This window comes from Salminus brasiliensis, chromosome 10 (genome assembly GCF_030463535.1).
Source record: "Salminus brasiliensis chromosome 10, fSalBra1.hap2, whole genome shotgun sequence".
NCBI lineage: Eukaryota > Metazoa > Chordata > Actinopteri > Characiformes > Bryconidae > Salminus > Salminus brasiliensis.
The window spans coordinates 36,853,478-36,869,813 of record NC_132887.1 but is presented as its reverse complement, the minus strand read 5'-3'; the positions used below and the strand labels follow the sequence as shown (position 1 = coordinate 36,869,813).

Genomic DNA, 16,336 nt, shown 5'->3' with positions numbered 1-16,336 from the left:
CTCTGAAGGCCTTCAGTGTCTTTGAGAATACTAAATGAAAGATTTTTCAGCTTGGAGCCCAGTTTTCTGAAAGCATCAGAGCTTTTACGATCATCTGAGGAGTGTTTGAAGTGAAACTCGAGCTTCTTTTAACACTGGTCTTGATACGAAGTGCCCATTGGGGCCCAGAGGAAATGTAAAATGATCAAAATTGAAACTTGTTGGTTGTTGGTTTGGAAGGAACGGGCCTGTGAAGTGCCTCTGATCCTGATCATCCCACTAATGTGCATAATTCATCTTGTGCCTTGCGGGACGTGGCTTTGGGGCGGCGGTGTTCGCATTTTGGCCCATGTAAACAAGCTTGGATAGAGTTGCACGTACGAGTATCAGGCGATATTTGGTCGATATTTCAAACCCGCAGCCTGCAGTGTCACTGCCACAAAGCACCAAAAGCAATTTGAGTACTAACAACGACGCCCTCTTGTGGAGAATCTTCAACCTGCTAAACATGAGAGAGAGAGAGAGAGAGAGAGAGAGAGAGAGAGAGAGAGTTACAAGTCAGGTCCATGAGGTGTTTCACAGCTCTGTCTCTGGTCCAGTCATTGGGGCCGCTGTGCTGCACTGCTGCATTACGAGGCCACTGACATTTCCAGCTAATTAGGCCTGTCCTTTATATGAGTGTGCGCTCAGTGGCCTCTATGGGCAAAAGTGTGTCTCTGAGAGTGTGTGTGTGTGTGTGTGTCTGTGTGTGTGTCATTGGCCCAGTAGATGCTAGAGTGTTACGAAGTGTGTTCTATGTACTTGTATGTGTGTGTCATGGCCTCACTGCCCCAGTAGCTGACGTGTGTGAGAATATATTTTTACCGCTGTTCTGCTCTGGTTCTGTGTGTGTGTGTGAGCTGAGAACCTGGAGGTTTCATTCAATTACTGCTTCAGGGCCACAGACAGATTCACAGTGCAACTGCCCCCCCCCCAAACCCCCTTCTCGCTCTCCATTCTCTTTTTCCTCCTCTCTCTTCCCCGTGTCCTCAGCACGGTGGTAATCATGGCAGACAGAGGCAGGCTCCTCGCGAGCGGAGATTAGGGCTATCAGAGCAGAGCCTTCATTAAGAGTCTGAACAGCACTTAACTAATCTGAGAGAGCAGGAAGTGATAGATACCCAAACCCATTTGTTAAGGCCAGTAACCCCCCTGCACACCAACCCCCAACCGCCCAACCCCCCGGGTTCCTGCAGCTAATGGCTAATGAATACAGTGGTCACAGAGAAGTCAAACGACTTTTGTGTCAAATGAACAGGCACATATACATTTCTCTAGATTACATGAAAGGCAATTGAAATACCCATGTTAGCCTTGAAAATGCTATAAAAATATTTCAGAATTTAATAAACACTCATTTTCTATTTTTCTCTTAATTTGGTACAGACAATTAACCCACCCATTCATAGCTCCGCCTAAAACTAGCAATGCTCCCCACACTAAAGACAAGGGAGGTAAAGGCATGTCTCTTTTGATACTTGCAAAGCCAGCCACCATCTTTTATCTAAGCATTGCCACGCAGCCGACACACTCGGAGGACAGTGCCAGGAGACGCCTGTGCCGGCCAATGGCAAATGAGCGCCATCTACCAACCCGGAGAGAGCATGGCCAATTGTGCTCTCTCAGACTCTGGACACTGATGGCAAAGCGGCATGGATTGGGATTCGAACTCGAGACACCCCCCCATTAGGTTGCTGAGCCACTTGTAGCGATATTCAGACTGATGTGGCTAGGTCACTGCAGTAGCCTAATATCTACAGCTTTACTGAAGGTAACATGAATCTTCGCTAACCAATCATATTACTTCACACATTACTTCTAATTCCCACCCACAACCCGCTACGACTCCCCTTATCACACTATGTACCCTGTGCTGGGAGGGTGAAAGCTTGCATGTGCTTCCTTCCTTCCTTCCTGCAGTTAGCCAGCCGCTTCTTATTAAAGTGCCGCTCCAGTGTATTCCAGTGAATCGAGAAACAGTTGCAGGCTACGATGTCTCAGGGAAGCGTTCAGTCACACACACAATGCCTAAGCAAGAGAATGAAACCTTATGGGAGAAGTAGCATACACAAAGTCAACTTATCACATTCCCCCCTTGCAGTCAGGCTGGGCAAGGAGGCTCTCCATTATAGCCATATCTCTGTTCCGTAATTAAACTTCCTCCATCGCTGCAAAGACGTAGTGTAAGCAACAATGAAATCTAATTAAAGGAAGGAGAAAGAAGCTGAATTTCAGAGCCGGTGTTTACAGAGTGTAATAGAGAGACTCTTTATGCGCAGATGAGCCGAGCTTGAGTCTTAGTTACAGGGAAACACACGAGCGCCACTCCTGTCATTTTTTATTTTGAGGATGAATTCCACCTACAACTGCTGTTCAAAAGGACACGGATGCAGTAGAGTTAACTCTATAATGCACAGAATTACACAGAATTTACACTAATTCATTCCGTGCTTTATTAAAAACTATATATCTGACAGGCTCATATTTGCTTTATTTAATATAATTCACTCACATTTAGCAGGAAGAAGGTTCTCCACAAGGGGGTGCTATTAGCACACAAATAGCTTTAGGTGACACCTTGTTGTTCTTCTTACGTGACCACTCTAACATTTCTTTGAATTTCCTAGAATTAAACAACCTTTTTTGTTGCTGGGCCTGTATGACAAATGCAAATGAGATATATTGTGATTGGCTGCTCTGTGTTGTGCCCCAATAAAAAAATGGCTGAATACACATATACAGTGGTGCTTAAATATTCTATATTTCTGCATAAATTTGACCTGATATACCTGAAATTCCTTAAGATACAGGTGAGGACCAGTCAGAATGGAATGGTTCATTTACAGCTGTCTAGCTAACATGTTGGAGAGTACGATATTCAGATTTGAGTGAAATGCATGTGTTTAGTAAATTGCCAGGCCATTAAGCTGCAATATGCCTGCAGTTTGAACTGTGCCACGGCAGATAAGCATATTGAATAAAGTGATACAACAAATATACTGGGTGTGAATGAGTCTGTCCCAAACTCACATGTTTAAACCAGGTGCCCTCGAGGTTTCTTGCCCTTTAGATCTGACTGTTGTTTACGTTGTCAGAGTGTGGACTTTGAGGAGGACTGCAGGGTTTAGGGTACCATTTGGGACTAGGCTTTAGATTCACATCAGGTCTAGACTTGATTTCATGCAGCTGTATTGTAGACACTTTCTCTTAACACCTCTAAAGTAATAGCTTTCTGTAATGTAACTAAATTTCTCCGGTATGAGTGATGCTGCGTTTATTAAAAACTTGGAACAATCAGCGGAATTCCCCTTTAAAAAAACAGCATGTGGTCTTAGATTAATCTGACCTTTGTTTTAATGTCACAGATAATGTCATTGGTCACTCTCTTGGTCATAATCATTCTGTTGTTTGTCCTTGCGTATCTGTACGCGTTCTTAATTTGCCCTCTCCACATTGTATAGCCAGAGGAAAACCCACACAATACACAACACAAGTACACAATGCACAGTGTGACGGAGCTAAGAGTCCTCCAGGGATCCTCTACCACTCAGCATAATCAAGACAAATCACCCAGCTGATTTTTCTAAAGAGAATGCCCTTCCACAAACGCCAGCAGCTCCACGCAGATGAGAAATCTGCACAAGCATGGAAGCAGGTTTTGAAGGCAATTCTTTAAGGTTCCTTACAGAAAGCGTCAGCTCCCAGGGCTCTGAGTGATCATGCCTTTATTTGAGCAGAGGTTTCTGCATGAGGCCTGTAGCAGTACCCATTAGGAGTGCAGATCAGAGCTTACTAAAACTGGGCTGGGGTCTAGGCCTGCAACAACAGGAATAACTCATGCTGAAAAGTAGAACACATCAGCTTGTCTTTGTGAGAAGCAGGTTCAAATAACGAATTCATCAACCAACTTTCCAGCGCTTTCATCCAACCTTCAAAACCGCCTGTGTACGCCTGTTCGTCTGACAGAGGCTTCCAGAAGTACAGGGAAAGTGCGCTTAAGTGAAAGTATATCTATAAAATCTTGTTTTATATCTACATGTAAACGCTTTCGAGTATAGAACAGTAAAAAGTACACACCTTACCCTTAAATTAACATGCTTTAACGAGCCCTGGACACTTGCTGACCTCACTGTCCCACATCATAGTACACGTCTCTCAAAACTTACAACAATCTAGCTACTGGTGATCTACTCCCTTTTACAATTGTTCGCAGTAGTACAGAGTGTGCACATACACTTTTATTAGGACCGCAGAAGAAGAGCTGTTGATGCTAATCAGGCTGGAAAAGGTTATAAAGGTTATAGAGTTTGGACCTCACTGATCACCAGTCAGGCCGACTGTGTACAAATGGAGGACACTCGCTGAGGAGTGCTCGACCAACCCAAGAAACCCAAGGTAACCTCTAAACAACTTAAGGCCTTTCTCACATCGACTAACGTCAGGAGAACCAAACAACAGTGGTGTGCATTGCAGGGTTGCAAGGAGAGACACTACTCTCCAAAAAGAACACTGCTGTCCGTCTGCAGATTGCTGAGGATCACATGCCAGAAGGCTACTGGAATAAAGGTTTGTGGACGGAAGAGACCAGATGAGAAGTGTTATGACTGGATAAAGGAAACACGGCATTCCAGCATAAAACTGGATCCCATCTGTGAAACATGGTGGTGGTAGTATCAGGGATTGCACCTGTTTTGCTGCATCTGGGAAAATTCTAAATGAGCTGGCTTTTCAAAATCAAACTAATTTACGACAATGTAGCTACTGGTGATCTCCTCACAAATGATACAAATGTTTACAAAGTGTACAAACACAGGTGTTCATGACATTTACATTTACATTTAAGGCATTTAGCAGACGCTTTTCTCCAGAGAGACTTACAAAAGTGCTTTGCTATTTATGTATTAAGAAAAACCTCAGCTAGTTTGAATAGACTAAAATTCAAAGATCCTCTAATCTTAGACTCTACTAAACACAAGTCAGTAAGGAGACCATAGTACTCTGCTATTTGCCCAAGTATTCTCAGAAGAGGAGGGTCTTTAGTCTGCGTTTGAAGACAGCGAGCGTTGGACTCTGCCGTTCAGACACCCAGGGGAAGCTCGTTCCACCACTTGCCAAGTGCCAGGACAGTAAAAAGTCTGGACGCTTGTCTTCCGTGGATTTTGGCTGGTCCAGTCTTGGCTTTGTAGGCCAGAGTCAGGGGTTTGAATCTGGTGGGGGCAGCAGCAACAGGAAGCCAGTGAAGAGAGAACACAGCAGTGGAGTGACATTGCTGAATTTAGGAACATTGAAGACGACCCGTGCCGCTGCATGACATGCACAAAAGTATTGGGACACCTGCTCATTCAATGTTACCTCCAAAATCAAGGGTATTAAAAAGGACTAACTGTCTCTACTGTCCAGGGAAGAAAGCTTTCTACTAGATTGTGGAGCATTGCTGTGGCAGATATAGTGCGTAAGAACGCTCCTATATGGCATTCTGTTTTTAATCCAGAGATATTACATGACACCTGAAATTGCTTTGCTTGCATTATGTAAATGTTTTATAGAGCTCCTTCACAAATTCATTTGAACAGTGCGGGGCACACAGTGCTCGCAAATTAACACTAAGGATAATATCCCTAAAGGAACATTATGTTTTTTTTTCTTCAGAAGAGATTTTTTAGTAATTAAATCTCTTGAATTAGATTTTACTAGTTCTTAAATGTGATCTAGATATGTCCAACATTCACAAAAGCTTTCCTAAGAACAATACGTACAAAGGATCTTAAGAACGTTCCTAAAGGCATTTCTCCAAAAAGTCTTGAGACATTCTCAAATATTATCATAAGAAAGTCTAAATTATTTTCGTAAAATCTTCTTAAAACACATATTATTGTTTGCTTATTTAGCCAACCATGACACAGACTTTTTGCTGTATTTTACAGCTTATCAAAAACAACGCCAAATAACATTTTTAATTTTCCAATATTCAGCTAAACACATGCAGTGGAGAGCAAAATGTAGAAAAAACAAATTATCTTTGCTTTTTTCTTAAGCATGATGTCTAAGAAGAATTTCAAGAAAAGTCAAATTCTCTAATGCAGTTTGTTTTTAGATATAAACAATGAATTATTTTTTACTGCTAATAATATCCGATCTACAGATCTATAAAGCCATTCTGGCTGATCATATGTTATTATAGATTTGAACTAAATCTCTCTAGAATTACATTTATACTAGTAAAAAGTCCAATTAAAGATATCTAGAATTAATTTTACACTATAATTAGAATAAGAATTTTGTTTGTTGTCATTTCAGAACATGTTGGTAAATGAAATGAGGTTCTCAGGTTCCCGGTTGGGAAGCAGCAACACCAAAAGCACACAATAACACCTTTACAAGTACAATATGTAATAAGCATATAATTGAATATAATTATGGTCTATGCAGATATAGGACATAAGGAAAGTTGGCCAAGTGGGCCCCCATTACAGCAGTGCCCCCATATCCAACAATAATAGCAGTAAAATTCAATGAGACAGCAGTGTTAGTAACTGTTATTTTCAATCTGGAGCAATGTCCTGATGTGAAATAACAGTTCTAATAGTAGCAGCTGATTGTGAGATACAGAATTTGTCCTGGAAGAAGCTGTACTAACTTAGTACCATTTTAGGCTGAAGCCATGGTCTCGCTAGGCTTCTGTCATCATATGAACTCAGCTCACAGCTACGCTTGCTAACCTCTGATGGTACACAGCCCAATTCTAAAGTATGAAGTTAGCCGTGTCTAAGCTAAAATGTCTGAAACATATATCATTATTTAATAGTAGAATTATTATCATTACAAAACATTACATTTCATTATTTCTGTTAAAAATGATTTCTTAGTGATAAAAATTACCCATCCTATTACAACTGGTGGAGGAAATTTGTGACTTAGGAAATGTGAGGTGTAAAAGAAATTATACTAGGATTGATGACGTAATAATATATTTGTCATAATATCTAATATCTAGTGTCGTAACCTAATGACATTAGTACACATTTCTGATGTTGCAAAACAATTTGGATTAAATATGGCAATCCATTTTCCCTAAAATGCCACCAATGTAGAGTTTGGAGCTGGAGTTTCAATAGTAATGGAAATAATATTGGTGGCTTACTGATTCTTGCACGGTTGTTATGGGTCCCATTATTTTCTCTGAATCAGTTTTTGAAGCCTATTTTTTTGTCGATCTGATCTCCTTAGAAAACTATTTTCTTTTACTAAATAGCTGTTTTTAATGGAAATTAAATACGTTACTTTATTTAATTGATTTTATTTAAATCTAAAAGTTCACATGTAACAAATCAATCCTCAAATTGTATAAATTGAATATTAATTACAGTTAATACATTAAATTAAATCATTTCGATGTTAAATTGAATTCGTATTGGTGCAAATTGTCTTTCCTATTAAAACGGAGGAAAATAGAGGAATTCCATGAATTATTAAATATGATCAGTACCAGGGCTGATGACGTCATTTTCTTATAGGTTCAGATTAGATTTCTGATAGCAAAACGTGGATTAAATATGACATGCGAGTGTGTGTGTGTGAGTGAGTGTGTGTAAGTGTGTGTGAGTGAGTGTGTAAGTGAGTGAGTGTGTGTGTGTGAGTGAGTGTGTGTAAGTGAGTGTGTGTGTGTGTGTTAGTGTGAGTGAGTGAGTGAGTGTGTGTGAGTGAGTGTGTGTGTTAGTGTGAGTGAGTGAGTGAGTGTGTGTGAGTGAGTGAGTGTAAGTGAGTGTGTGCGTGCTCGTGCTCTCCAGCAGCTCCACCGCATCTCCCATACATCTCCCACAATGCAAAGCGACGCTGTCATGGCCGCTCACTGATGACACTTGTAGCACATGGGCAGAAATAAACACATTTTTTCCCCCCAGACAGCGCAGAACTGACGACCCCAGCGGACCAGCAGCGGACCCTCTGGACGGCTCGGACTCAGCGCTGAAAGACGTTTCTAGGGTGAACCCGCGTCCCGCCGGTGTGAGCGTAGACTTGACGGTCGCTTGCCGGAGACATGCTGCTGGAGGTGGAGGCGCCCGTGCTGAGGGGCTTTCTGCCGGAGAGGGAGCGCTGCGAGTGGGAGCAGAGCATCTTGAGCGGCGGAGGTACAGACACACACACACACTCACTCACACACACACTCTCACACACTCACTCCGGTCGCGTCCTGCTGCTTCACCGACTCGTTTAACGCAGCGCGGGATTTTCCTCTCCATTAACGCGCGCGGAATGAACTATTTAAAATTTAAAAATGCGCTTTAACGGTCGATGGAACGATTTAAATCAGCTGCGCGAGGAGAGCGGGAGGAACGGCTTTAACGGTCTTGTAACGGTCGTTCGCTTAACGCTGCGTTAGTGGCTAGTAAATGAGATATTTGGGGGGAATTTATGCTTAAAAATGGTCACTTTTGGTCGGAAGAGAGCCTCCAACCGCCCGGAGAGCTGTCGGTGCGTGTCCGTTAGATGGAGAAGTTACCTAGCCGTGTCTGTGGCGATGTACATCGCTAGTTTTAACCACTCTGACCGAGCCGGTCAGCTAACCTGGACTCCCGCACTGGAGCTCCGCGTTGAGCGACATCCTAGCTAGCCAGCGTCCGCTGTGGCGCTCAGCGAAGATCCCTCGCTAGCTAGCTAGCCATTATGCTACTGAAAGACACAGCTAGCTAGCTGCGGACATTGCGGTGGACGTTAGTGCTAGCTAGCTAGATAGCTAGCTAGCTTGCTCGTTAGTTAGCTAGCTAGCTAGCTAGCTGTAGAAAGCTCCAACCGCCAGCCCGCACGGACTCCTCACGTGCTGCGGAAAGCCTCGGCTCCGTTAAAGCGGGACGTTTAGCCGCAGCGTTAGCTAGCTAGTGAGGCGTGCTGTGGGAAGCAGACTTCCAGCCCAGCCGCGGTTGGCGGTACTGAGGACGCTGTTGTCGCGGAGCTCTGAGGGGATCTTGGCGGTGTTGTGGGCGTGAGGTGCGGAGGTAAGTGTGGCTTTTCAGCGGTGTCGTGCAGCTCAGAGCCGCCGGGGATGCCCGGAGCTTCTCACCGTGCGTTCCGTCACCTTCTGCCGGACTCCGGAACGATGGCATGCCGGTGCTTTCGGTGCGTTTAATGAGTCGAGTGATGATATTACCTATAGCTACGTTGGAAAGCCTGGTTTGATTAATTGCAGTAAACCGTAGCTAGATTACAACGACACTGTGCTGCGAGGTGAGGGTGACAGTTGACTTGCTGTGCTGGCAGACGTCGTGTCCACACAGGGATCAGCTAGCAGCTATATTATACTTACTGAGAAAGCTGTGATTTGTTAAAACAACAGAATATCATCGCTGTCAATCAAAAAATCTCTCACTTTTGACATAATAATGTGAATCTGTCAGTTTTCTTCACCTCATGATGAATGGACGCATAGAAATTCTCCAGGATAGCCTGGATTAAAGCTTTTAAAAGAAGATTATTTTCCCTTCTCTCGTAAACTTGATGCCTTAGAGATACGGCAACGACGAGATATAGGTTTAAAGGTTTGTCTCGCACTACTATCCACACAACCCCTCCTCCTCCTCCTCCTCATCCTCCTCCTCCTCCTCCTTCTTCTTCTTCTTCTTCTTCCCCAGCTCAGCCATCACCCCTACCCACACACCCACCTTCAATATCTATTCATGCCCGTTTTGCGTTGTGGACCATCTCTTAAAAATGGCCAAGTGTTTAGATATCCCAAGCAGAAAATCTATTTTTGGCCTGTCCTCGTTCAGTCAGACGAATTTACTCCAGTTTCTCCTTAGAAGAGAGAGGAGCTTGAAGCGGAGAGAAAGGACAACGCTTGGTCACGTAAAAATAGCAGCGCTTTCTTCTCCGCATGATCACAGGTGCCTGTCTCGCCATCGTTTTTTGGCATGTGTATTTTTAAACACGTCCACCGTGACCCTCCGTCTGATGCGTCTTTTCTTTTTTTATTTGTCAGCTCATCAAATTTGTTGCCTTATAAAAGCTGCTAAAAGCTGCTAAAATCTGCATTCCAGCTGCTTTCATTTTTGTCCCACACGTATTTGGATACAGTGCATTTATTTTCAGGCACAATTTCTAATCATATCCTCATGTTGTCAGTTTGTGCATCGACTCTATCCTCTTAGTAATCCAGCTCCTTCCTGCCTCTCTGGTCTTCTTCAACTTTCCATACCAATGGAGCGAACCTCTCGGATGTTCTTCAGCTGGACTGCTTACCATGTTCTCTTCCAACCTCCGTTAGAAGCTTTGGTGACCGAGCCTTCTCCATTCTTGCTCCACGCCTCTGGACCTCTCTCCCACCACCTCAAACTAAACAGTCAAACTCTGTCTCTTTTTGTATCCAGTTTCTTTTGTGTATTACCTGGCAATGATTTGAATCAATTTTAACTCGTAATAATGTTTTTCCTTTTTCATGTATTCTTGTCCTCTAGTCATCGCCTCTGTTTGTCTGATGTTTAAATCAGTGGTAATCCGTAAGCGTCTGTTATTTCCTGCAACCCTTACTACTCTCTCTCATCATCTTTCAACCACATCATCTGTAGCTCCATCAATTAATGTACACACTTTCTTTTTTGCTGCATACTAAAACACCAGCCTTCCCTTTCCTTAGCTAACTCTATGGGCTCTAGTGGTGCACCACTGCATGTTTGGAGCTGTGTGTTCGAGTGCTGCAGAAAATCACGGCCATGTTGCAACTACAAATTTGCATCATGTGCTCTTACAGATAGAAGACCCTACCATCACAGCAACACCTGTTGCAGAGAATTTGACTCTGTGCTTGAGATGCAAACAATGTCATTCTAAATGCTTCGGTCTAAAATGGTTCATTTTAGAAAAACATATTTGCCATCAGCAACCGGAGTTCAAGAGAGCACAATTGTCTGTGCTCTCTCTTGGGGGGTAGATGGCGCTCTTTCACCTCTTCACTCTAAAAGTGATGTTATCCAGCACAGGTGTTTGTTAGCTGCTGCAGAAGTCCTTCTAGTGTCTGAACCATTAGTAGTGCTAGGAGGAGCTACAAACGGGTGGGTTAATTGGCACTAGGTAATTTTGGGGGAAATTTGATAGACAAAACTGAACACACCCACATTGGTGGTGATTGGCACAAACACAAATATAGTAAATGTGTTGCATTTGCTGTCTAAAATCACCAGCGAACCTACCTGTGTTCTAGGCTTTGTATTGAATGTTTATTGTAAAGTAGTGATAACTGCAGCTACATATTTATATTGTCTGCTCTTACAGCTGGTGGAACCGACTGCCTCTTTTTCATTGAATTAGAGTTTGTTTTGTGGGAAGATGTTTTGATTAACTTTGAAATTTGAAAGCACATACATGCGATCATACTTTCTGTAGCAGTCCTGTTTAGTTGTCTAGACATCTAAACTGCCTATCTAAAGTGCAGATATATTAAAAAGAAATCTTTGCACTGTTATGAGCACAGGGGAGACTAAGATTAATGCATTTTTACAGCAAATGTGTTATGTCGTAAGACTCTGAAGTGTTTCTGAATGAGCTGCTAGATATATCTTACTTCCTACTTTCTGTGTATGTTTGTTTTAATGTTTAGATGGAGGTGTCTTGCTGCAGTATGTGTTTGAGGGGGATTTTGAGGCGGTGCTGCTCAGTCCCCAGGTGCTGGACTTGCTGGCTGGTGATCCAGAAGAGGGCGAGAGCATCGAGGCTTACCTGGAGAGACGGGTCCTCGTCTATCTCAGCAATGCCACTGAAGATCAGAAGAGTGACAGGTGAACATTGACAGCAGCCATTCACAAATAGGGTTGCAATATTCTGGGAATTTTTAAAGTTGGGAAATTAATGGGTAATTATGTGAATTAACGGGACTAAACAGGTAATTATGGGAACTAACTGGAATTAATGTGAATAAAATGGGATTATTCAAAGCTAAAGGTGAGAAACTTATACTGAAGCATAATCTTGGCTAAAATAAAAGATATGATACCAAAACAATCGAATAGCAATGCTGCTTCTCAATCACAGGCACATGGCACATTACACACTGAAGGGCTATTGAGACCACAGCCCCTGCATGCACACTCACCGCTAGCTTGTGGGAAAATGCACTTTCTTTGATTTAATGTTAATCATGAATAATGAATAAGTATTAAGTATTAAAATTAAGACCCATTTAATAGTAGTGTTTAACTTTTCTGTAGTCTGATAAATTGAGAAATGTTTGACAAAATGGAGCAGTAGTGCCATTTAAACTTCATCTTTTTACATATTATACAACTTTTTACTGCAGAATCTTATATCACCGTGACTGTGCACTTCATCACCAGTGAGTGGCAGCTAGTGCCTAGAGATTCCCACCCCTAGTTCAGGGTGTATACCCCTAAGCACTTACCAAGCATGAGGTGATTTCGCTGCAGTGTTTTAAAGTAACTGGGAGCTGAAAGATCAAGGAAGTCAGTTTACCTATGTAATAAGATGTTAAACACACCAAAAACTGTTTATTGTGTAATATTACCTAAAAATTAGGTGTCAGTCCAGAATGTCATTTAATAACCTGGTTACTAAAACAGAGGGATTTGAATCTGGGCAAAATAAACTACACCAGGACATCCCTGATCCTGTAGTTTCAAAAAGCACACTTTTTGACAATAGTAAGATACAAAGTAATTACTGTGCAGCTGTCTGTTATTAAATATAATTACATAATAACATTGGAATAGAATAGCAGAGACAAGTTATAACGAAGTAATAACTCTTCTGAGGGTTAAAGGTTCTGCTCGCAGAATTGTCTACTCCAGAATGTCTTTTAAAATGAATTCTTAATAGGCAGAAAATGTTAAATGACTGTCATTTGTCACTGCAGCTCCATTCATTTTTTATAAGTGGCTTTCAGATAGATTAGTCCCTTGCAGGTCTCTTGAAATGACACTGATTCACGGTCAGGCCAGGTGTTGGTAATGTGGTCATATAGAACGTCCTGGCTCCATGGGTACTCTATAAGGCTGCTGTATTCTGGTGAGGGAGGGAGAGCTGCAGATAATTCACTGTGCGTCATGCGATGTGTCCATGTGCTTGGGATATCAGTTAACTATATGCAGTTTATTTAGAGATTATAAAAGAATTATTGTGAAAGAAATGATAAAGCTAAAGGACAAAAGCTGGCAAAATGATACTGCAGTAATCTTATATCGGAAATGATCTCAGAGCCTCCAGCTCATGCTGATGGTGGAAAAACACCTTTGTGCATCAGAGATGTGTTACAGCAAATATATCTATTGATTTCTGACACATTAATTGCGGTTGTTTATGGAAAAATCATTTGCCAGGAATCAGAGTGCATGAAGCAGAACCATTAGATGAAAGAGTTTTGTGTTTTAATCAATGTGCAACATTCATTATTCATTATAGATGTATATTTTTTATGTTTTAAAAATCCTTAATCAGATATTTTGTGACATAGATTTATAAATATAATTGTTTTAGTCATGTAAAACTGTAAAACAGCCCACTGTAATTGTTGATACAGTAGTTTATTGTAATTAGCTGTCTGAAAAGTGCACACCATGGCTTCAAACCGGATAATATGAAAAGCATTTATTTGTGTGCTTCGAGAATACGTCTGTCTGCTCTGCCATTCTTTCATATTCATTTCCTGATGATTTGTAATTTGCTGTGCAGTGCTGAAAGTTCATACATAATTACATATTATAGCAATGCACCATATAAGCATAAATAACTGTAGTATCTGAGTTTATGATATTGACAAGAATAATCACATATGCCTTATGGTGTTTATTGTTCATTTTCACAGCTCAGAATCGAGTTACGCTGCTGAGGCTTTTAACATACCCCCCCCCCCCCCTTACCTGTCTCTACTCTCCTCTGTCTTGCTGCCATGAATTATTAATTTTTTATAAGCCCAGATTAACACCCCCACCCCCCTTCTCCAGTGAATAAAACAGCGAAAGAGTGTATTGCAGACAAGCATACATTCTCCACACACTCCCACACCTACTTTCTCGTCATTCTTTCCATCACTCTCTGTCCACATAGAATATGTTTTTGTAAACCTTAATTAGCAGCTCTTCTTCACTCAGAACGGAACTCAGTTTTGATCTCTAAAGGTTATTTTTACATTGTACAAAATGATAAAGCTAATTCAGCAAGCCAGCATGAAACACAGACCTTTACCCATTACCTGATGGAAGGAGCTGGGGGCTGCACACAGTAGCAAAGGAGGTGAAAGACCATTGTGATTACTGCAGTTGGCAATTAGTTCATACTGCTTCTCAGACCACCACTGTGTGAGTATACAGTTGATTCTATAATGGACCGGGGAAAGGACAGAAAAAAAAACATAGTACTATAAGTGCTGTCCGTTCGGATTGAGCAGGTTCTGCTCTGCTCTTCACTCATTCATTCATGTTTTTTTTCCCCCTGTCACTCTGTACAGATTAACTGTCTTTCTTTCTCTTATCTTCTCTCTTCCTCTCTCTTTCTTAGACTTGCTCTCAGCTCTCTGTTCTGTCTTGTTTCTTTGGTTTCTTTCCTTCTGCTATACCTCACATCCCTTCAAAGAAGGAGAGCACAATGAGATTCATGGCTTTTTCTCCTTTGTTTCACTCCTGTGTGAATACTTCAGCACACCATTAATCTCCACACAGTGGAATGTGTGTGTGTGTGGTGCATGCCAGTCAGAAAAAGGGATGTAAATAACATCAGTAAGGTTGTTGCCCTGAGATGGCCATGAATTACTGTGAGAGGTTATTCGTTCCAACTCTGAGGACATTCACTATAGGGGATCCTTTTTTAAAATCTAATATTAATGGTTTGAATTCCAGGAATTACAGTTTTGCAGTCCAAACCGAAAGATGTATAAGGAGTGTAGATTCTGCTGCTGCTTCCTAAATACAATGCGAACTGGTATTAAGGCCACTGTGAATTTGTTCTAAAACCTCTGAAATGGGCAATAGAAACCTGTAAAAAAAACAAAATAAACGAACACACAACCCATATATTGTTTTATTTTGTGTTTATTCCAGGTAATTTACAGCATTTCTATTGGTCTATTCATCCAGAATTGTTTACTCAGTGTACAGAGTATCTACAGGGTTCAAACGATAGAGAAAACTAAGAACAGACAAAAATGCAGAGACATGTTTTTCATTGGACAGCAGCGATATGTTGTGTTATTTCGCACAACTACAGATTAGTCATGCTAGGAGTCACATGACCTTTTCTATTAGGGATGGGCAATATGACGATAATATTTTATCGTATTGTGATACATGTTGTTACCGTAATACACAAAAGGCTTTTCTAAGCATATTGAGAATATTGTTTGTGCTTTAAGGACACTGAGCAGCTGCAGGTTTCATTACAGTGCAATTAGACTGGTTTAATTGAATGAAGTGCTGCAGATGTTAAAATAAAAATGCACTGTATTCAGTTTGGGAGAGTATCGGGGGGGGGGGGGGGGGGGGTATAGGTTGGGTAATTGGCGGTCCAAATTGGGAAGAAATGGGTGAAAAATTGGATAAACATTTTAAAAATAAAAGGTACTAAATACAAGATAACGCAGTTTATCACAGTTCGTCAAGATATCATCATATTGCCCAACACTTTGTCAAGTTTTGAAAATGAACACTCCGATATTAATGATGTCTGTTTGTCTAGGAGCATTCTAGTCCGCTAACTGTAGCTTCTCTCGCTAATTATCACTTAGGTAGAGGAGGGAAATTTTAAAGAGACCAAAAGTGAACAACCAGCATAGAAAAAGAAAGAGTGGAATTTTATGCTTTGGACTAAAAGTCTGTTTTTTTTTTTTTAGTTTATTTATACTAATTTGAATAGCATATATTACACGGTAGTAATACAGAGAATTCAGAAGCAGGTGAGTGAAAAAAATGTATTAACGAGCTTGTGCCACTGAGAAATCTAGATACCTTATTAGCTAACAAGTTAAATAATGGCTACAGTGCAGCTGCATTCATTTGTCAAATCAGCGTGAAACTTGTTCTGATAGACATTTAAATCTTTCTTAAAGCATGACCGCAAATAGTTCAGTTGAATGAATGAATGTCTGTTTGAATTACAAATTGCAACTGCTTTAAAGCTTTTGGCTTAGCCGGTGTAAACCGTTTTAGTTTGACTTGCAACCTCCATTACTTCTGCCTCATTACGCTAGGGAATGAGCTTCAGCTGCTCAGTTGTTCAGTGTAGTGGGATCTTTGTTGTACAGTTTCTATTTAAAACACATAAAGGATAAATACAGCATTATCTGAACTTTTTCCGTAGAGCCGACCACTTTGATTACTGCTGTTGT

The 16,336-nt window shown here is 41.4% G+C and overlaps 1 protein-coding gene across 3 annotated transcripts in view; it reads left to right on the top strand.

Moving 5' to 3' along the window:
* Positions 1–7,865: 7,865 nt before the first annotated feature.
* ttc27 (tetratricopeptide repeat domain 27) overlaps positions 7,866–16,336 on the top strand; it is an 82,112-nt gene continuing 73,641 nt past the window's right edge. For all 3 annotated transcript variants that reach the window (XM_072689983.1, XM_072689982.1, XM_072689981.1), the window contains exons 1-2: positions 7,866–8,147; positions 11,606–11,783. In XM_072689983.1, the coding sequence (XP_072546084.1) occupies positions 8,057–8,147; positions 11,606–11,783 (269 nt within the window). In that variant the 5' untranslated portion in view covers positions 7,866–8,056. The remainder of the gene's footprint in view (positions 8,148–11,605; positions 11,784–16,336) is intronic.